Source organism: Arvicanthis niloticus, chromosome 3, assembly GCF_011762505.2.
Source record: "Arvicanthis niloticus isolate mArvNil1 chromosome 3, mArvNil1.pat.X, whole genome shotgun sequence".
Taxonomy (NCBI): Eukaryota; Metazoa; Chordata; class Mammalia; order Rodentia; family Muridae; genus Arvicanthis; species Arvicanthis niloticus.
Genome location: NC_047660.1, coordinates 95,816,205 through 95,839,832, shown reverse-complemented (window position 1 = coordinate 95,839,832; position 23,628 = coordinate 95,816,205). Strand labels below are relative to the sequence as shown.

The window sequence follows — 23,628 nt, the reverse complement described above, 5'->3', positions numbered from 1 at the left end:
TATGGAACACACACACACACACACACACACACTCAGAAATAAACACTGGGGAAAAAAGACAGTATCTTCTACAGATGGTGTTGCCCAAACTGAATGGCTGGGTATAAATGAATACAAATAATTCCATACTTACCATCTTTCATGAAACTTAAGTCCAAGAGGATCAACGATGTCTACATTAAACCTCATACACTGAATATGATAGAAGAGAAAGTGGGAAATAGCATGGATCTCATTATCACAGGAAAAGACTTTCTGAACTGAACACTATTTAAACTTTTAAAAACCAGGTAGAAATTTATATGTATAGTTCTTAGGTAAATATTAAGCAAGAACACACAAATTAAATGCAATCAAAATGTCAAAACCAAGTTCAAATTAGCAATATTAATTTAACATAATAAATAATATTGGGTAAACAGAATAAATAATATTGGGTAAACAGAATCACCCTGGAAATATCAGTATGGAGATGTCTGTTATGTCAAAGGTTTCCAGAAGCTCATCATATCTGTATTGCCTAGAACTGGGTGGTGACTGAATTTCCCTTTCATATCAGCCTATTATTACCCAAACAGTTCATTTGTTTCCACACTGCCTGGGGATTAGGTGCTGGAACAAATCACACCTCTCAATCAAGCACAAGCCCACAAATGTCTAGTGTCCATGTCTCAGGTAGCATGCATCTGTTTCAGCACATACCTGGAACTTACCTAATCCTATTTAAATAACTATAAATTTTCAAAGGCACATTAGAAATATTAAGAGATCATGTTGATAGACTCCTGTAAGTACTTGGTAGACTAAGGCAACAAGATTCTTAGTTCAAGGCTAGTGTGGGTTACATGCTAAGTTCTACGACCTCCTGAGTTTCATAGTAAGACTTACTTTCCCAATAAGACTAGAACCCAAAACAAAGTACAAACAAAAAATTCAAGACATGCAAGAACATGTATAAAGACTACACTCTAACATGATGTGGCCCAGTACTCCCTTCTCGGTGTACAAGTGGGCTATTCCTGTTGCTAGGAATGTTATTTTGATGGGGCTCTACATGGCTCTCTCACTCTCTGCACCGAGGGCATTGTTTGAACTCATTGCCATGAGAAGTCCTCCCCTGAGAACCTTCTGTAGGGAACACTCCTGCTAGCTCACCCTCTTACTCTGTCCCATGTTCCTCCAAGCACACTTGTCACCTCAGCATCATGGCTACTTTGCTTTTGTCTGTTTCCAATATTAAATGGAAGTTCAGGTGACAGTGGGCATGGATTTACATATTAAGGAATTCCCACTGCTTGTGTGTTTATGTGTGTATGTGTGTGTACATGTATGTGTGTCTATGTGTGTATGCCATGGAGCATGCGTGTAGGTCAGAGGACAACCTCAGGTGTTAGTCTATGATTTGCTCCTTGTTTCAGAAAGGGTTTTGTTGTTGAACACTGCTATGTATGCCAAGCCAGCTTCACCACAGACTTTCATAGCCTCTCCTATCTCTGTTCACTTCTTATCAAAAGAACACTAGGATTACAGATGTGCACTACCATGTTCATAGGTGCTGCGGATTCAAACTCTGGTCCTCACATTTGTGTAGCAAATATTTTATGCTCGAATCAATCCCCAGAACTGGACAGCTTTTCTTCATTTGCTTATTTTCCAACTAGCCCTTGAGCTCCCCAAGGATGGTATCTATGTTTAAATAATATGGAGCTGCAGTCATACATGCAGATCAGCAAAGAAACTATAGGACACTTGGTCCTTAATATTCTTTGCCTCTGCAACCCCACCCCCAATATTCTGCCAGTGACCAACAAGACACGAACTTTATGAGGGCCAGTGGATAGACAACAGGTGATGTAAAAAGACACCATGAGCTTCAGGACTAAATTCCCTCTGGGGCAGCCTGAGGGCAATTCTAACCAGCAGTAAAAGAAATTCATTTTAGTTCATCTGCACTTGAACCTCTCTGTTGTGTCAGGTAATCTTCCCCCTCCATGTACACAGATGTTATGTGTCTACATGAGAAAAACATTGCTTTGATAGGGAAGACAGATGCAAGGAAAGAAAAACACACAGGAATTTCATTCTGTCAGACATCTGTTATTCTTCTCATTCATTAATTCTTCGTGCAGATATGAAGTGCTATCTGCTTACCAGTAGAGTTTGAAGTAATCTTTTGCCGGCGGTATACTCAGTCCCTGTGGGAGAGAGATACAACCATGGTTAACACAAGAAAAGAAAAATGTGTGGCAGTGTCAGAACGCACATGGACTATGCTTTAATGAGAGATAGGTAAAGTTTCCCTTAAGGAGGTGAACCATTGAACCCTAAGAATGTGTGGGCCCTTAACTGGGGTCAGTGGCCAGAAGCTGGCATCCAGGAAAAGTCCAAAGGGTAGCATCAGAATGCTAATAACCAGGGTGGGAGTGGAGGCTTAGAAGAGCTTTTCTACCTGCGGTCTGAGAAAGAAGGGTTTTGTTTATTTCTTTTCTATCTTTAGAGGGGGCTATGGCTGTGACTTGAGGGACAATAGGTCACTCACTGACAGGAGCATGGCAGAGGAGACATTTGACCTTCAGCAGAGAGGCCTTTTCTTCAGCTCAGATGTGCAAACATGGGGACCTGGTAGGGGAACTGTGCAGGGAAGGAAGAAGAGCAGCTCTCCTGAGAGTTCTAGAGTAAGTATCTGTGGATATGAGTCACACATCCAAAACATTTGCTGGTTTGGAGCAAAAGCTTGTTATGTTTAAAAGGTTAATAGTATATGAAGAACCAGCTAAGATAATTCTTAGCTGATGTGACTATTAACGTTTCCATCAATTAATGATCTCTATATTAGTAGTGTGTGTCAGCCTTTAAAACAACTTATCACATTGAATCACAGATACCATTTTTGCAGGGGAAAAAATGAGATAATTTACTAGTAAAACATTACAAATTACACTGAGTCGACATCACTCAATTACAGCCACATTACTGAATTACACCTGTTCAGCCCAGAGCCGAGGGAATTTATTAGCACAGCCTGCATTAGAGCTAATGGGAAGTTCAGTTTCAAAGCCCCTGGAGGACACTGCATATTCTGCAAGAGGTCCTTTTCCTGTTGGGACTGTTCTCGGGCTTGCCAAAGCAGGTTGTGAGGATTTTATTCTCACCAGATTTGGGAGGCCACACCAACGATGTTTATTCCTGTAGGCAATGACTGGGCGGCAGAAGCATATTCAGACTTGCCTTTTCCAGCCTCCTGATGGATGGCCCCCTCCTCCGGCAGAGGGACACTGAGGAGCCCCCCATCCTAGGCTTTGCTTACCTGCAGTTTAGTCTCATTATTGGCCATTATGTTCACTGCCCACAGCCACCTCTGCTTATTGATTTGGGACCTGGGCCATTTTCTAATTGTTTCCTTCAAATTGGGTTTGCTCTGGATTGCTGACTCTCCATTGAGTAATTTCTCTCCTCTGTATTATGCCCTTCCTTCCCCTCCCTCATTAATTTCCTGAGTGGCCAGAGAATCTGTGGGCCTGACACACACAGACATCAACTCATACCAAGGCCACATGAGCTGTGGCAGCTTACAAATAAAAAGACCAACTTGGAACTCTAGGGTACACTGAGAAGGAAAAAATTGAAGATTCATCAACTCCCCCTTTCCTCCCAGAGCATATTTGTGCGAGTGTATTGTGCATGTTATTTAAGTGAGAACTTCTCAGGAGGCTTGGCAGGATGAAGAATTCAATGTGTCACCTTCTATTTGAGATCTCTTATGTACTTTTCAGTTTCCCCAGCAGCTACTCACTTTTCAAGACAAATTTAAGAATCAGTGTTTCTCTGCAGAAAATGGGGAGGGGACAGTCCAGCACTTGTAGTCCTCTTTGACTTCCTTCACAATTACCAGTGTTCTCTGGGTGATAGAACATAGTTCATGTCCCCACAAACTCCCCACCCAGATACCACAGCAGTAACAATATGATCCGTATACATTTTCAAAGTTCTCTGTGGTTATTGACTTTGAAACTCCTCTCTGGAATCAGTTTGTACCCTGCTCTAAGCAGTGTGAAACATTCAGGCTGTGACTTGCCTGAGTCATTTTTAGTGCAAATCCAGAGGCAGAATAGACACCCACCTGCCCAGTACCACCTGTGAGGCACTGAGTGCTGTGTGCCTTCTCAGGGCCGCACCTATAAATGTATGCAAGTGGCTTGGGCAGACATGGTCATACTGAGTCCAAGTTAGAAAAACCAGGCCCCAAAGTTACCAAACACACCTGACCAGGAAAGGATGCTGCATCTTCATCTGGATAACATAAAATAAAACAGAACTATTGAGACATCATTGCTGTTTCTACAGCCTCACCAACATGTCATCTGACCTCACCTTACATCTGTTCAGGGATCAAGAGAAAATTCCAAGGGAGTCAGTTTGCCATGGCCCTCTTGGATTGCAATTATGATGATAATCAATCCAGCTGTTTGACCACCTATAGGGACCTTGTTTGTCTATCCTGTCCTGGAAGATCCAGTGCAGATGCAGCTTGCCTCCTTCCCAAGACCCAGGCCTGCTGCCAGATTCTCCCTTGACTGTCTCATCAACCACCTGTCATGACTCTCTTGGCATTTGTATTGCTCTTAACCTTGCCTTCAATAAGTCCTTCTTGAACTGTGACCTTTTAAACTCTGTGAACTGCAGACCTGTGTGTATGTGTGTGTGTGACTATGTGTGCACGAGTGTGTGTCTGTGTGTGTATGTGTGTGTATGAGGAGTATGGGTGTATGTGTATATGCATGTGAGGAGTGTGTGTGTATGTATATGTGTGTGAGAAATGTGTGTGTGTGTGTGTGATATGTATTTGTGGGGTATATAATGTGTGATCTCAGAGTTAGTATTAGTAACTATGGATGGTACAAGAGACTCTGTGATTACTAACAGCCATGCTGTTGAGGGGTATTGGGAAAACCAGGTGTCCTACTTTGCTTCTCTGTTGCGGGGATAATACACAGGAACCTGAAGCAACTTGGGGGAGAAAATGGCTTAGTTGGCTCACACTCCCAAATCCCATTCTTTCTTTGTGAAAAGTCAGAGTAGGAATTAAAGGCAGGAATCTAGAGGCAAAAACTAAAGCAGAGGCAACGCAGGGCTGCTGCGTACCGGCTTGGTCCTTATGACTTGCTCAGCCTGCTTTCTTATCTGACTCAGGACCACTTGCCCAGGGGTAGTTCCACTCACACTGGGCTATGCCTTCCCATATTAATCATCAGTCAAGAAAAAGCCTCCACAATCATGAGCACAGGCCCATCTGATAGAGGCACTGCCTCAACTAAAGTTTCCTGTTTACACACACAACTCCTCAAGTTGAAACAAACTAACCTGCACACTTGGTAAGCTACACCAATAAAACTGATGTAGCTCATGAATTTATTGGTTCTGAATGAATTTTGACATTATAGAAAGACAGAAACATGCCCATTTATATTTGCGACATAATATACTCAATATGATATGCTCATGATGGGTTGGTTTTTTAGCATAGATATAAAAGCTAACAATAATTTTTTTTCCCCAAATAGGAGGTTAACTAGCATCTCCAGTATAATTAGCCTCTCAGTAGATGGGAAAGCCTGGGAACCTTGTATAACCCATGGTTGCTCTGTGCATAGAGCTAACAATTGAATGTAGCAAAGCATCACTGAAACTGTTCCTGCCCCGGTGCCGCCGTGTGACAAACTAAGCATAGAAACTGAGAAGGTTTAAGAACTCATATAATTGAACAGAATACATTTGTCTACTGAATGTAACAACAAATTTGGACTTTTACATTGAGTGCTTTTATTTTTCATGTTTTTCCAGAGACTCATTTTCTTTACATTTTTAAATTTTGTATTTTTTGATTTGAAATTATAATATGATTGCATAATTCTCGCTCCTCTTTTTTCCCTTCCAACCATCACATGCAGTGCCTGATTTCTAAGTTCATGACCTCTTTTTTAAGATTTGTGATCTATGTATACATATGAATACATATATACATATATATGTATTATACATATGTATGCATGCTGCTTATTGGCTTGGTCCTCATGCTATTCTCGGCCTGCTAACTTACACAGCTCAGGACCATTTGCTCAGTGGTAACACCACTTACAGTGGGCTGAGCCCTTCCACCTGAATCATTAACATTATATATTATTATATATTTGATTACAACCATATACCAATTATGTATGTATGCATATGTATATACATATGTATGTATGTATAATACACAAATACATGATACAACTAAGTACATTATTACAATCTCCTCAGTGCATACAACATTACCTGTATGTGAATGATCTCAGGACTGACCACTTGGTAACAGATAATCAATTGGAGAGGCTCCTCCATTTGCACTTTCATAAGAATACCTGTTTGTGGCAGACTGGATATGTGTGTGAGGTGAGCGGTGTGTGTGTGTGTGTGTGTGTGCAACACTGTTGTATTTAGATTGAAAAGACAGGCTCCAGGATTGGCCTGCCATAGCCATCAGTATGGGCCTTAGATAAGATATTGCCTAGGCTGGTACTGGTTACCAGATTGGTACTCTTTATCCTGAGACTGTAAGGTGGCAGTTCCTTCTACTTTGGCATGTTAGAGGGATAGCTTCAGGCCACTACATCCATCTTTGGCATCTTTGACATCTCTGGGAAAAAGTCAAGTGAGGTACTTGGAATACAATTAAAGTCCATACATGATGAGTGATGCCTCAGTGCCACTTACATGTCTTATGTCATAAGGAGTGTGAGGATGCAAAATACAAGGGTACTACCATTTAGTACGCATGCTCATAAAGCTCTTTCTGGACAGGGGTTTAAAGAAAAGTTATATTTAGGCCCAAAGATGACATACCTTCCCTTGCCTTCTCGGGCTTTTATCTTTTGATGGTATATGGAAATTACCAGACCCTTTGTATGGAGAGCAGCTCCACAGAGCAGATGTGCTTCTCACCCATCATTACATGCTGTATAACTTCCGCCTTGCCTCATGAATTTTGACTCTACTTTGGAAAAAGGGTCACACACAACTCCTTGATAAATTTTCCCAGACTAGCTTCCAAAAACTGTGTACAGAAGGGCTTTAGCCATTTTCCACCTCTTTGCATGTGTTATATTTCTTTTTTGGTTTGAGATTTGCATAATTATTATTCATACAACAAACATCTATCAAAAACATCTTGAGGGCCTGTCATTTGTTAAAAATGCAACTTGAAGTGAAAAAAAAAATGTAAGCATTTTAGCCAGTGCAACATGGAAGCTAAAAATAACTCAAGAGGAAGATGAGGCAAAGACACCTGCGGAGCAACAGGGGTCTGGTAAAAAATCTCATTCTGTCAACATCCTTGTCATAGGAACATCATTTCCTTATCCTTTTCCTTAGAGACATTTTCATATTTATGTGTCTGTATAGATATGCCATGTGTGGTTGTGGCTGTATGTGTGTGTGTGCACATGTGTACCTGCAGACTGTACTAGATCTCCTGGATCTGGAGTTATGCATGGTTATGAGCATGAATGTGAACCTAGGTCCTCTGCAAGAACAGCACTCACTCCTAACCCCAGAGCCATCTTTCCAGTCTCATCTTCATAGATTTCTAAAGCGTACTTTTCATATTTTAAGCTTTGAGATTGGGATATATTGAAATTTGTGATCACAAAATCACCGTAGTTAGCTAAGTTGGAACAAAGTTGCTGTGGCCTGTGTATATAACGACATCAGAAGGCTGAGCGTCAGATCCCTGAAATAGATGCCAGTGATTTGTGGGCAAAATTGCATAATTTGCTGTATGTAATAGATTGGGTATCAATATTTGGCTTTGCCTTTTGTAGGGTTAAGATTTTTTTTTTCTTTACATCTTAGGTTCATGGCTGAGAATTCTATACCGAAAGTTGCTTTATCAAGAAAAAAAATCATACAGATTTATTTAATTTTTGTGAGGCATAGCAGCTTCCAGTAAGGAAATAAATACCCTTAGGGTAACCTGTGTATTGAGTGTTATGCTAGGTTTGCTAAAGAAGTAGATATTCAAAGAGTGGCACGATGATACAAAATGTTTATGATCTGAGGTACACTGTGGGGAACTTAGCAGGGCCCATTTGTCTGTTCAATGTCTTTCTGTCCTCATGTCTTCAGTGATAAGGGGTCCTCCAGGGACTTGTCTTACATAAGCAATCATGGCCTGTTTCAGGGAATGGTAAGAATGTTCTATCTAGGTTTTATAAAATGCTTCAGAGCAGAAGGGTGGCGAGTAAAGATACCTCCCCGCTTCAGTGTATTTTCAAATGTTAAGATGCCAAAAGGATTGCATCCTTAGGTCCACCACCTCTATATCTGGTATTTTGTCCATAGCTTGGGTTAGATTTTCTAGACATTTCTAAGCCAGAAGACTTCATAATTGGTGCTTTGAATGTACTTTTATATCACATAATGTAAAAAAAATCACATAATGATGATGTCCCTTTGAGTAAAAATATGATGGATTGATAGATTCAGATGTTCTGAGCCCATTCTGATATCATCCCCATCTCACATGTATGGTCCCATGGTCCACCTGTTGTCCTTATATGCAGAGTCTCACAATCTATCCATTACACTTACATATGTGGCCTTATTATCCATCTATCACACACACATGTGTTTTCTCACTGATCACCCATTATGCTTTTATATTTAACATATGGTCTGACTATCCACTCATCATACTTACATGTGTGATCACATTATCCAGTCATCATGCTTACATGTGTTTTCATACTGTCTGCCCATCAACATTACATACATGGCCTCATTGTCCATCAAAACAATTGCCTTATTCTGGGTGAAAGCCTTGTTCAAACAGAAGTTACAAAATGGCAGTTCTCTAATTCTTCAGTCTTTTTTCATTTATTACATGGAATAGTTTTTCAGGGAGAACTTATTAAGCATCTGGTTACCCTGAAATAAAGATCATTGATAGAATATTTGTTTCCTTATTGTATTTACATTTTCAGGTGAATGGGTCTTTCATAAGATTGAAGTAAATCAATGAAGGCTTTTTCCTTGAATTTTTAATTTTCCAAGATAAACAAATGTTTTGACTCATTTTGTCATTAATCTTTCATATTTCTCCAATTTCCCATTTTAGATCAGCAGGAATTTCTTATCCTGTCATCATTCATCATTCATCATCATCACCATCATCAATCACCACCATCTTATTTTCAATTGTTTAAAGTGTATCAACAAAATGTCAAAACTAAGCAGGATGGTGCCCTTTCTGAGCTCCATGGGCACCCCATAAGCACATGATGTACAAACATATTGCAGACAAAACACTCATATACATATAAACTATTATCTGATGGTCAGGTTTGTTTCTTCTGTGTCTCAACTTCTCTCCATTCTCCCCTTTCTCATGGCTTCCTCTCTATGTATTCAGGTTCCAACCTCATTAGTCTTCAACTTCCATCCTTCCAGCACAACGGAATGTCCCAGGTAGGACATGGGATTCTTCTATTTAACTTGCTTTGTTTATTAAGGTCTTTAGTACAGAGATGGCAGAGTGTAATGCTGCCTAAAAAGAATGGACTTCATCTTCATTCATGTAGCAGCCTGGTGTTGTTGCTCCTGGCAATGGAGCTTTCCTCTTGGGATGATTTAGGAATCCAGATTTTTCTCATTTTGTGTTTCTGCCTTCCCCTAGGCCCAAGATGCTATTTGCATCTAGATAGCAGAAGGGGAAGGAAGAGTAGGAAGGCTCATGCATTTCATAACAGAATTAACTTTAATTGGCACAGATGCCATTAGCCTGATCTCAGTGATGTGGCCACATAGTGGGTCTGTTCAATATGAGTAAGTATCTGGAAAAAAGAAAATATGAGCTTTGGTGACTAGTCTTTCTTATATACTCAAAAACCCTCAAATGCTTCTTGAATTCTCATCAACATGATTCCCTTTGCTATGTTTTAAGAGGATTATTCTAGTTTATTATATAACTTTTCTTATATCAGATAAAACATACAAAAGCAAAACAACAACAACAAAAAACAAAACCCAAACTAAGACCCAGAACTTTCCATGGAAGGATGCGGAAGAGAATTGGTGATGAGCCTACCACTGGGCACAGCCTTTGGTGATGAGTAAGTCTACCATTGAGCACAGGTTTTTTCCCCCTTATTTCCTCTTTAGGAAATCATGCTTTTCTATAACTTAGGTGGATGTTTTCAGTCCTTTAGAAAAAAAAATATAGACAGCAGAAGCTGTGAGTTTGCCAGATTCCTGAAAAACTGAAGATCATATCTGGAACAGGAAAAGGCTGGTTAATACTCATGGAAGAACCCAGGCAAAGAAGGTTTTATAGTGTTCCTCAGTAAACCAAAAGGCTCAAGAGGGCAGGCGTCTTACACAGACTGAGTATCTGTCTCTCAGGAGGTGTATATTCTAAATAGCACTGTCAGTTTTAACAAGATGGTATCAAACCTTGATGAGGTGAATGCTAAATTGACCTGTCATGCAGTGTTCAGGGTGTATTCCGAGGCAGAGAGCAGGTACCTGCAGTGGGGAGATGGGGATAGGAAAGGACTATGTAAAAGAGGAGGCCCCATCTCTGAATTATATTGCTGATTTGTGCTACCTCCTGGCCTGGGCCCTGGGCTTGCATGGGCTATCTGTCTAGAATGGTACTCAGCATTGGTACGAGTAGTCCCTGCTATTCTTTGGCATCTGATTTTAGGAATGATCACTTCATGCGTAGATATCGTACATGTAGTTCATAAATTGGAGGGCACATGAGTCCCTACCCCCTCCACATCTACATACACTGTCTGGGCTCTGGCTACTGTATAGACATTCTTACAACTAAAGAATAAGAGGCTGTGTGTTTTCATTTGGTTCTGAGCCCTGCGCATTATGTAGCTGAACGCACATTCAGATTTTATAATCATAAATATCGTTGTATATTTTCTCTCTTGCTTTCCCCATCTCTTTCCTCTCTTCCTTCTGAGGTATTTCAAACTAAATTGCAGTCATCAGTTCACCTTTCTCTGTTGTTTACAGAAAGTGGGTTAAAACTCTGGCCAAAAGTGCTGTTGCCACATGCAGTAAGTGCTCCAATCCTTTCCTTTTCCCTACTCGTGTTCCACAGTGCTGCTTCTCCACGTTCCTGGAAAATGCCCTTGTTCAGTCGCCTCCTCCCCCTGCGCCTCATTTCCTTCCTTCCTTCTTCAAATTCAGACAAGGTCTAATTCTTTATATTCAATATGCTCTGGAAGTTTCTTATTTTAAAATAACCCCACTGCTATTCCTGTGTAGACCTGTCCCAGAGGCAGAGCACACTGTTCTGTGGGAGACCACATGGCCTGCTGTTATCTATTGTCACCTGGCTGATCTCTCTGTCCACTTCATTGCTTATAGTGAAAGTCATCTCTAGATTTGACCTAGGTAAGTGAGCGTGAGAGCTCCTCGGGGGGTGCTTTCTGTGCTGTCACCATTAGGACACACCTGCTATTTTGACCTTCTGTTAGTGAAGCTACAAGTCATCTGGAGGTTTGGCAGGTGACAATTTGATCATTCCACTTTAAAGTTCCTCAGCTGTATTTAGTGAGTTGGTCTCTTCACTGATGCCTATTGGAGTTGATGCCTTTTCTAATTGCTGTCCCTTTTGCCTTTATTACCTAGACTACTCTTCTACAAAGAACTTGTCTTTTCCTATGGAGGGCTGTTTAAAATTCACCTTTTCATTCCCTTAACAGGAACTCCTCCTAACTAATGATGTTCTTTAGCTTTGTATGGTGGCTACATGTATTTTAATATTCTTGGAATTAAATGTGCAGTTCTTGAAAGAGAGAGCCTGCTCGTATGTCATCTAATGGCATCCAATTCTCCCAGTGTTATTTGTTCTAGGATTTGGGAAACACTACTGTGTTCCCTGTTTCACAGATTCATAATCAGGAAGATTAAGGTCAATTATAGTCTCTGAAGGTGGCTCTGAGGGTGGAACTCATGTGCTCTACAGCAGACAATAACCGCTCTTCTTTTATTAAAATTATGTTTTATTGATGATTTCATACATGTGTACAATGACATATGCACCTGTCCACTCTCATTTCTGTTCTCCAGCACCCTTCCTATCATCCCAACATGTTCCCCTCTCCATTTCCTATTTCTTGCACCCTTCTCTCTCTCTTTCCTCTCTTCTCTCTTTTGTTCTTTCTAACCTCCTAAGTCAGGTGATAGGAAGCAGTCCACTGGAGTACAGGGCAGCTGCCTTGGTGGCATCCTGTCCCCAGCAGCTGTCATCTGCCAATAGTTTCTCATTAAGAAGTAGAATCCAGAGAGCTCCTCCCCTGTCTAATCATAGCTGGCTTGATCATGTTCAGTTAACCACGTTACTGTGGCTTCCTGAGTACAATGGCCATGTCATATCCAGAAGATGGCACTTCATAGCACTCCTCCAATTGTCACAGAGCATTTGGTGTGTAGTCACAGTTGTGTGTGTGTGTGTGTGTGTGTGTGTGTGTGTGTGTGTGAGAGAGAGAGAGAGAGAGAGAGAGAGAGAGAGAGAGAGAGAGAGAATATTTTTGGAGTTAAGTGATTTTATAAAAGCAAGCCAGGAGGAAGTGCAGAACTCCCTAATTGATGTGTCTTCTCATTTTGAGCTGGAGCTGCCTCCCTGGCTGCTCTGATTTATTGTACTTACAGGTATAGATCAATAATCTCAGTATATTAGAGCCCAGATTGACCTAATAAACTTCACAAATTTTCCTAACAGTACTTTTCTAACTTCTCGATGAAACATTTAAATCTGTTTCTCTTTTCTTTATCAGTCTTAATAATTTAAAACTGCTGTTTAGACAATACATGGAAACCATTGCTTCTGCTTTTAGGAAGGGAAAGCTGTTATATAACAGCATAGTCCAGGCAAAGAGCCAGCTTTGTTTGGGTAAATATTGCCCAGCCCTCTGAATCATAAAAAGAATTCTGAAGTGCCCTTGAGGACCATGCCTCCCACAGCCCCGATGTTTGCTCAGTCAACTCTAAACTGTAATGCTCGTTCCCACCCTGTCATTTGCTTTGCTTTTGTGGATGAGAAATGAATCCTTTGAGAGATTTGAGCCATTGTCACAAGCATGCTGGGCAACTCCTAGGGCCTAGAGGATCCAGAAGAGATCGGGAGAAACCGAAGCTATCTAATGGCTGCCTTGAACTTCCTGTTTTCTTGAAAATTATGAGCCAGCCATCAGAATATATATATACATATATATATCATCATCATCTATACACACATACAAATAGACATCATATCCACGTACACATATAGGTATAATACTAGACAAATGATCTATAAGAGCAATGTTTCCAGTTTTACTTATATAATATTAAGAAAATATATTAGTTATTTTATGCCATTTCTAAAAATTTAAGCCCTTATGAACAATTTAATCTAATCATTACAATTTTTATATGAGGAAGGTGGTATCCACCTCATTTAACTAAGTTTTCCAGAGATTAATGGCTTACTGCATATATAGATAAAAGGACAGCTTAGGCTCCTTGGGCTTCCTGACTAACTTACAAAGTTATCATAATCAAATCACTGCATTTGACTCATTTCAGCAAAAGTGATGCATATAAGGTGCATTTTTGCAAGTTCATTGTCAGTTTTCTCATAATTCAGAAGAACTGACATAGTGATAGTAGATGGCTAGCCAGTGGAGGCCAGCATGGTTGTGCACACCAATAGCTGCAGCACTTAGTAAACCTAGGCGTAGCAGTTGAGGCCAGCCTGGGTAGCAGAGACTCTATCTCAAATTACAAAACAATTAAAAAAGAACACCCCAAACAAAAACAACAAAATATTGATTGAGGAGACAGCTCACTTGGCAAAGTACTTACTACTCAATCATGAGGACCCAAGTTCAGATCCCAGCCCCATGTGAAAAGCTAGGATATCTGAGCTTCTATTCCCATTATTTGGAAAGTGGAGGCAGGAGGATCCCTGGAGCTCTCTGACCTCAGATTCAATAAGAATCCTATCTCAAAAGATTATATAGGTCGAGAGAAATTGAGGGAGACATCTGCCACTGATCTCAGAGTGTCATGTGCATGTGCACACGTACACATGCATGTACATGAGAACATATACATAAGGTAAAACCCAAAATAGTAAAAATATATGATATAAAAAAATTATGCAGTGTTCTGAAGGAGCCATGAGTCGGTGAATGCTTTAGCTGTGCCACACAGACTTGAGTATTTTCAGCACAAGACCCAACTCCTGACTAGGGAAGGTCCTCGGTGTGTACTTGTAGTTGTTGAATGAATGAATGAATGAATGAATGAATGAAAATTGATAATATTTTGGTTGTAAAGACCTCCATCCTATATTCAGTAGCTCAAAAATCCTGTGTCTAGATTCATGAAAAGGATGTTCCTCATTGCACTCACCTGCTATGAGCATCTGAACTGTTAGTTCCCAGTGACCGGGCATGCCTTGATTTACTGTGCGGTTGATTTAATTCACTGAAGGTGACCTCACTGCAGTTTTCTGCATGAACTGTGGCAGGATCACAGTTGGTGGTGGTCCTCAGGGAATAAACTGCTGCGGGTGACGGCGCTCAGTCTTTTTAGGACTGTGAGTTGGCTATAACTCTCGCAGGGCTGTCTTCACGCACACTGGCCTTGGGGCTGATGATGACATTTTATACACAGGCTATGGTGACCTGCAGTTCACGGGGCTGTAGCTGAATTACCTGTAAGATAAGAACATTCTCCCTTGGTAAAGTATGCTCTTGTTTCCAGGAGCTCTGAAAAATAACCCTTAGATGCACCTACATCCAGGTTTCCAAAGCTCTAACATTGAATTGAAGTATACATAGAGCAGATTCAGACCTTAAAAATTGGTAAAGAAAAGAAAACGAAGCTAGGATGAATGCTCAGCTGATAAAGTACTTGTCATGTGAGCATCTGGAGCTGTGTTTTACCCTCAGCTCCTATGGAAGTCTATGGGTGCAGGGACATATGTCTGTATTCTCCAGCTTGGAAGTGGTGACAAAAGATATCTGGGATCAACCCCTCACCTAATATGAAAGCCCCGGATTCTAGTGAGAGACCCTGTTTCAGAGCACATGGTAGATGGCTCCTGAAGAATGACATCCAAGGTTGATATCTGTCTTCGAACATGTGTGCACACAAAAGGGCACCTGCACATATGTGTATGCATAGACACAGAGAAACACTGGAAAATAATAGTCTTCTAGTCTCTAGAATGTATCCGAAACTTAGTAACAAAGTAATTGGCAGGTTTTGAGGACAAGATGCCTCCTTTCAGTTAAGTGAACAACTTTACCTTGCATTGCTTAGAGTTGTCTAGAGGTGCTTGTCACAAGCATGATTGCAGATTCTGTATAGAAAATCCAAAGATCAAGAGATGACCACACATATTACTGCAGCCTAGAGGTGCTTGCATGTTACAGTGATAAATTTTAATGACCTTATTCTGTGTGTCATGCATTAAGATATTTCAGGTGGATACTGAAACCTGTTGTAAGTCCTCTTACAAGGACATTTGCATAGGGACATTTTCAATCTAACAATAACTTTCAATGAAAATGAGCAAACATTGCTTGCCTGTCCATTTTTGCTGAACTAGAATTACTGTTAAGTCAGATCATGTTGCTCTTCTACTCCAAGGACTCTGACTTTCATTTAGAGCAAAATCCCAAATCCCTGATGTAGGGAAGAAGGCCCCTTTCCCTACCAAGTTTCCTTCTCCCCTTCCCTCCTTCTTCCTTCCTCTTGTTTCACCTTTCTCTTCTCAATATTTCATAGGCTTGTGACCCTTGCTGTTCCCCAAGAATGCTGGCCCTTTATACAGACACTGACTTTTTTTTATTCTTGTGAAACACTTGTCATGGCCCACGGCCTCTAATTCTTTCAGTGAGGCCACAACCCCCCTGATCTCTCTTCAGTGTTTTGCATTTAAATATCCATATATAGATAAATGGCTACAACAGTCACTTATTTTGTTTATTGTTCCTCGGAGTTTCCACTTCTAGAACCTAAACTTTATCAGTATAAGTTTCTTCATCCTATCTGTTCAGTGACATGTCTTTTATTGAAGTTTCTATGGTGATGGAGATGCCACTGATGCTAACTGAACATTTAAAACGTGGCTCATGTAAATGCATTTTAGTTTTATTTTATTTAAATTTTAATATTTGTATGTGACTCCCCTTTACTAGACACTGAAGATCATAAAGGTTTATTTTTTATATTAATGAATAAGAACATTCACTGCTCTTTATACCTCACAGGAATTAGCTGGAGATTTTGTTTAAAAGACTGATTCTGGTTTAAGGGATGTGGAGTGTGGTTCAGCAGTTTATTCTAACAGCATCCCAGGCAACACTTTTGTGGTTTAGGAAACAAGGTTACTATCAACACTGTCTTACATTTACTTCTGTGTTTTCTAACGCTGGCCAGTAGTTCTTCGTTTCCTGGACAAGAAAGATTAATAAAACTTACCTGTTAGATCCAACTATTTGACTGTAGGTGCAAAGAACCAAAGAAAGAAAACATTTCTCTCCTATCTGCTTCAATGCAATTCTATTGGAATCTTGTATCTATAATTTGGTTGAATCCAATTGCGGTTAATTTAAGGTTTTTTTTTTTTAAATTAAGTTCTAATTTTTATGTCAGTTTATAGTGGTTTAAAGTATCCTATTTGACATGCAGTTCATTTTCTAGGTCACTGAAGATGTACACCATTACCTCTCACAAAGAATTTTCTGGTTGGGCTAGACCACTGGGTTGGGCTGGACCACTTGGGTTGGGCATTCATTTGTTACCTGATACAGCTGGGCTAAATCAAACTCCTACAGTAAGAAAAAAAATCTCATTAGTCATTGCCATTGTTCGTCTACAGAATAAGCATCACCCAGTTATTCCCTTGGGGAAGTTTAAATCTTGTTCATAAGCCTTCCGTTGTCACAAGTCTGTGGTCGCTCCCCTTAATTACTCCGCACACTTTCCAGGTGGATGTTTGTCACAGCGGTAAATCTTGGAACAGATCAATTTTAGGTGTTGTTAGGATTTAACAACAATTAAGGGACTGATGAATATATGAATATTGCCTGATTTATCATTCCCTTATAGGCTTTTCACAAATATATTAGAAGCACAATTTACACTACCTGTCAGAAACAAAAACAGAAGAGCGACTGCTTTGAAGATTCAATTTAATTTGTTCTTTTCAGAAGAAAGTGAGGAATGGGTGTGTGTTTGAACTCATATAGCAAATGCCTACCCTATCTTCTTTATCCCTGCCAGACCTGGGCTTCCTGACATGTTCTCGAAGCTTTTCCTACTACCGAATTAGGTTTTAGTCTTTCTGTTTATTGTGTATTTTTTTCTTTGCCTGAAGTGTCCTTGACCCTATTTCCACACTGTAGAAAGCTCTGAAAAATAACTTTTATAGGGGATGCAACAATAATACAATCACTGTGGTAGGTAACATTTGTTGAGCACCTTTGATGTCTTAGTCACTGTGCTAAGGCAATTTAATATGTTCTCTCATGAGAGTTCCACTACATGGATGGTTTACTCTAGTATTTACTGTATTCTTCTCCCTGAAAATTTTCCTTCCTTCTCTTGATTGCTTAGAGGCCAAGGAGATGGGTTTCATTAATTAGAAACTAGAATCGTAGGCTCTCTCCCTTCTCATACTGTCATCACTCAGATGCCTGGAGTTGTTGCAGGAAATATTTAGAAAAAAAAAGGCGGCACCACCCACGCTATACCCAGCTACTCTCTGCCCTGATGGGCTGGCCGTTCATGCACTTGGTGGGCAGTGGCTGGCCTGTTCTCTTCTACTGGAGACTCTCTGACTTAGGGCTCCAAAATCTCTTCACTCAGTTCTATAAGTTCCCTCTGGCAGGTCGCTACCATGCCAGCCCCATGCTTCAAAATTCCAACGGCCTTTTGTGGTACAGATCTGGCACACCCACGCTTTGCCACCAGACCTTTCTCTCTGGAACCCAGTTGAGCAGCCAAGTGAAGGAAACCACCACACAAACTTAGTTCAGAAAAAAAAATGGTAACTCAGTAGCCGCCGGGCCCAACAACGAATCTTGTAAATCTAAATCCTCTGGTGGCAAATCCTCGCAGATCCTCCATTGAAAGTAGGAGACACTAGTAGCTACATCTTGTCCTCTTGCTATCCCCGTCCAAAAAGCCCCTCTCTCCAGTCTACTGTCTTCCCCTATCCAACCCGGAGGTCCCGCTCACTTGCCCAGAGGTCCCTTGCCTGGTGATTGGCTCCTTTATTCATTAGGGAATGGTTCACAAGAAGTCACCTGAGTATGGGACTCTGCACCTCCTGAGAAAGTGAAATTAACATCAAAATACAAACAACACCAGGGCCATCCATGATAGGAGGTTCTTTTGTAGGAATCTTGGGTAAGCAGGAGAAGTTTTCTAACTCTGGTCCTAGATTGATTTTACAACCTTTGGTTTCTGACAGCTGTATGCAGCAGCAGGTGGCCCTGTCCAGTGTTACAGCTTTGCTGTCCTCTGGTACTGGACCTGAGTCCTGTGGGGAACACAGCAGCTCTGGGATTTGCCTCTAGCAATGTATAGCCTTATGGTGATCTTGCCATAGTGCTTTTGTAACAGACCCAGGAGGTTGGAATTCCCTAATCCTTAGTGGTGGCTAACATTGCAGCTTTCAGAGTTTGGTACCAAGATTCTCAGACCTGACAGTAGCTAGTGTTTCAGCTCTGGAGCTCAGGTATCTGAGACTCTTCATCTGTGGCACCCTTCTAGTGATGAGGACCTCCCGTGTCTGTTATACAGCCACACAACCGTCTTCAGCTACAGCTTCCCTTTCTTCCACCATCACTCAGTGTGTGAGACATGGCCACTTTGAAATCCTTAGATGCAGTCTCTGCTATGGCTGCTGTCAGATTGCTGCTGTGGCTTCGGCTCCCTGCTGGTCTTCCTGCATTGCTCTTGCTGTTACAGCTGCTGCCACCCAGCACAGCTCTGATGCTGTGATCCTGCCATCACTGCTCTTAGAGCTGCCGTTTCTTCTTCCTCTGTGTGGCCACCTCAGTTCACCTTGGGAACGGTAGAGATCAAAACTAAGAAAGGAAAGACCACAAGAAGGCTTTCATTGGGTGTAACATTTCAATCCCCAATGGACGGGATGCACGCAGTGTGGGATACTCCTGGCTATTTACAAAGTGAGCCAACAGCCAGAAATGTCTGCACCATTCACAACTGACCTTTGTACAAATAAAGGGCTGTGATTGTACCATCATAGCATTGTCCTTTTGTACTTTTGCACTAGTCACAGCGGTCACCAGGAGAAGGACTCTTCCAGTGGCCTCGGTAGGAATGGTTTCAGGGAAAGAGCCACACAAGTTATTTGAACATGTATATCACTGTGACAGCTCTGGTGGCAACTCCAGGATCTAAGAGTTATGCTTTAGTACCAAGCAGCTATTATTGTTACATTGCTTCCTTACGATGTCCAGATATTCAAATCAACTGATGCTGACAGAAAGGTGTTTTTACAGGCTGGCTAACTGACAGTTCTTGGGCCAAGGCAATCATAGCACTAGGGGAGATTCTAATAGCAGGAAGTCAGTCGTCCTCCATTTTTGTTCATTTGTTTATTTTTTTGTTGTTGTTGTTGTTGTTGCTTATTTACTTGCAGAAACCTCAGAAGTGCTTAGGATAATTTCTGATCATTAATAATTATAGTAATTTTAATAGTGTTTACTAGTGCGTTAACAATGAACAACATCCTGTGCAGTGTTCCCTTGATCTACATCAATCCCACAGGACATTTTGCTTTAGTTTGTCAGTGTCATTCCTCGAATGTCAGAGATTCATGAGTTTGTCTTCCTTGTTCAGCCACTTTGGATTCACAGAGGGGGCATGGCATACTTGTTTGTTTTTGTTTTGTTTTGTTTTCTCTTCATGGTTTTTCTGAATTGTAGAAGGCTATTTTATATTTCTATACAGAAAACATTTCCACAATAGTGAGCTTGAAACCATGAGCATTTTTGGTTGCTATGAAGAATGGGAATACTTAAGTGCAGTGTATTTAAGTTTAATAAAATTGGGGGGCGGTCGGCTGAAGCTAAACATAACGTCTAGCCTTAGTGTTTAAAAGATGGGCCCAAGGCTCTGTCATAAGCTTCTAGGTTCTTCTTTGTTTAAAACAATGGTTTAATGGTATATTGGAAACTACAAATGATCTCTCTAGGAAAAATACACATGTATGCATGTATATATACTTACTATAAATTTTCTTATATAAAGTATGTGTAGCATACAGCTTATAAATAATAATCACAGTTTCAGTATGAATTCCATCTACCTTACTAATTCTCATGTCGTGTGCTGGTTAATTTGTGCCAAATTATTCTTTCCCTAGCCAATCTATGTCTGAAATTGATGAACAAGTGCTCCCCATTATCCGTGTTGTATAATGGGTTTAAACACTTGAAAATCATATTTATTTCCTTTGGTGATGTTCAGTATGTAACAGCTGAAGACGTATAGCATAGTGATTTGTCTGTCTTTAACCCTTGCCCATCAACAAAATACCAAGTCTTAACGTAGCCTTTACTGACTTGGCTGATTCACTCTAGAAAGGTGACAGAAGAGAAGGGTGTGGCTTTCCCCATGCAGTCAATGCAGATGATCATTTTACAAATTGCTTCTACTACATTTAGTTTATTTCAGTGTCTGTGTGTGTGTGTGTGTGTGTGTGTGTGTGTGTGTGTATGTTCTCTTGTGTTTGTGTCATGGCACAGCTGTATAGTTTAGAGCACAACTTATGAGAATCAGTTTTCTGCTTTCCATATTTGGGACCTAGGGATTGAAATCAAGTCTTCAAGCTTGGCAAATGCACATTTACTGCTGAGGCCCCCTCACTCACCCTAGTGCAGATAATCTTAGTAATAAAAGGAGTAGAATTAGTTCAGTGTAAGCATTGCACATAAAACATTTTTATTTGCCTGTCATGTCTTATCAGTTTTGTAACTACATTGGTTAGTTTTAAATAATGAACGTGCTCAACAATTGACTGGCAAAGCTTCAAAAGTTTAACAGGTGCATGGGCAATTCCAGGCAACAGGTAAAGGGTACAACTGGGACCATTGATGCTGCTTGGTCCTCAGGCTCAGTGTGGGATAGTGAGGCTCAGAATTCCACCTCTGCTTTTGGCTTTCAGCTCATAAATTGGATTTCTTATTGTTTGTTAAGGCTTATTGTAAGCTGTGAATCTGACTGGTGTGAAGAGTTCCAAGATCAGCTGAGACTGGTCTCAGTGGTACAGTGTTGGCGCATGCTCTCTGTTTGAGTCAGGCCCATGCTAAGCAGGTATTAACCTGCTTCTTCTTAAGTCTTTAGCACTGCTATTATGTTCGCTCTGTAGAGGAGAAAACCAAGGCCTAGGTGAAGTTGAGACAGAGCTCAGATCCAGATCCCAGAAGTAATCATGGCTTCCTTAGAGGAATGTGCAGCCCAGAGAAATGGGAAGTGGCAGGCACAGACCTTAAAGCCATGCTTTCTGTGACAGAAGACTTATCTCTTCTTCATTTTTTTTGAGCAAGATATGGGAAGAAGTCCCTTTCTCTCTACCAGGTAGAAACACAGCCTGTTACAGATCACGACAAAATGCATAGATATACAATGGGAGAAAAAAGGAAAAGGGTGGGGGGCAGATAGCTTTCAGCTCCAGAGGGTGAAGTCTACTACAACAGGAAGGGTGCAGCAGCAGCTTATGATGGGCAGGAAGCACACTGAGAGATACAGTAAGTGGCCATGATAAACCTTCAAATATCTGCTCTGAGTGACCTGCTTCCTCCAGCTCTCACCTCTTACTTCCTAAAAACCTTATAGCTTCCCAAAAGGGCATCCTGAGATATGGACCAAGCATTCCAAACATGGGAAAATTTTCCTATTGAATTCATATGATCTATAGATGCTCAAAAAATTAGTAAAAGGTATTTACCAATAATGTATCTATAACTTAAAAATAGAAATAATATTTAATAGGCTAAACAACAGCTTACTTGTTTATTCATAGATTTCCATTGTTCTTCCCTTAGTTTAGGATGTGAACCACTTCCTCTAAGTACAGGCATTTACTGTTTAGAAAGTAACACTTAGAGGCTATAACTACAGAAATCTTAGAGTTAAAGCCATAGAATACCAAAGTCATAACCTGCTTCTCTCAGCTATCCCCACAGAAGTGGTCACTGGGCACATTGTTAGTGTTATGTGGGATAGCTTGAGCTCAGCTCCCATTTCTTGCTCTTATTTGTCTCTTCATAGGTGACAATTGACAGGGTCAAAATTTGTGTGACTCCTAAATTCAGTTCTAGTTTCCTGGATAATTTGAGGTTACAGCAAACATTGAGAATTCTCTTCGTGTTTTCATGTCCGTTCTATAAGTCTGAATTCTGTTGCTGTCTTGCTGATGAGGTAGAAGGATGAGATTTTTCCTGACTAAAGTGCTTATCATTCCCAAAGGTGGCAGCAATCTAAAATTTATACCTTGGTGCGGGCTACATTTTCATACATCCAGCACCTTGGAGACATTGCCCATGAAGAACAAAATCATCTGGAATGACATTTGGTCACCGACCTAAATAAGGGCACTTCTGGGGCCTTTAATCTATTGCAGCAACAATCATATTTGACCACAGCCAGTAGAATGTGTCCCCCTTTACATTCAGTTATGTGACCAGTGAAATTATTTAATAAGTTCTGTCTTGCAGCCATAATATATAAGTCCTGGGTGGTTGGACTAATAAATCTTTATCCTTGTCTTGACATTCAAATGACTAACTGGTTATGTACCTTGAAAAGTAGTTCTGGGTTTTGCGCCCAAGAATTTGTTAGTCAGATCTGGGAAGACAGTTCAATTCACAAAGTGCTTACAGAACAAGGTTGATGTCTGACACACTACACACACACACACACACACACACACACACACACACACACCATACTGATCCCTTTCTGTTTAGGATGGTCAAGTTTTGTATGAATGTTAAGTGTAGCGGGTAATAGAAAGTGGGTAATATTTGTGCTATGGTAGCCACAGGTAGACACAGACAGGTGGCTTCTATAACCCCCTCACTACACAGCTTTTATAAATGCTGTTTATAAAAGTCGCTGGCATATTGTATGAAGACCATCCTTGCTCATGTTTTCTCTATGAGGAATGCTTCTTCAGAAGCTCTAGTGGTTACTAACTGAAGCAATGCTTGGAGTGCTTTATTTTGTAGTATATTGGTAATAGCACTGGTAATATCTCATTTTAAAGATGATTTTTAAAAACACAAATTTGTCCTCTTTTGAGTATTTTAATAGCTTGATTTAAATTACAGTTTTGTTACAGTATATATGCACCTGGCATCATTGGTCTACTCCTTTTTATACATCTAGGGATAACTAGCTTCTTGATGATGTTTTTCTTTCTTTCTTTACGCATTCTTTGTTCCCCATATGTAACCATAAGCCTATAATTACAGGTTCTTTCTTCTTCTTCTTCTTCTTATTTTTTTTTTTTGAAAAGCCAATGTGAAGATTATCTCT

The 23,628-nt window shown here is 40.5% G+C and overlaps 1 protein-coding gene across 3 annotated transcripts in view; it reads left to right on the top strand.

Annotated features, from left to right (window-relative positions):
* The window catches only part of Fhit (fragile histidine triad diadenosine triphosphatase), a 1,459,653-nt gene that overhangs the window by 176,064 nt on the left and 1,259,961 nt on the right, over nt 1–23,628 (top strand). Inside the window, exon 2 of one of the 3 annotated variants that reach the window (XM_076931540.1) lies at nt 9,449–9,504. The exons of the other annotated variants lie outside the window; for them this stretch is intronic. Within the exon in view, the coding sequence (XP_076787655.1) occupies nt 9,496–9,504 (9 nt within the window). The 5' untranslated portion in view covers nt 9,449–9,495. The remainder of the gene's footprint in view (nt 1–9,448; nt 9,505–23,628) is intronic. 3 annotated transcript variants of the gene reach the window in all.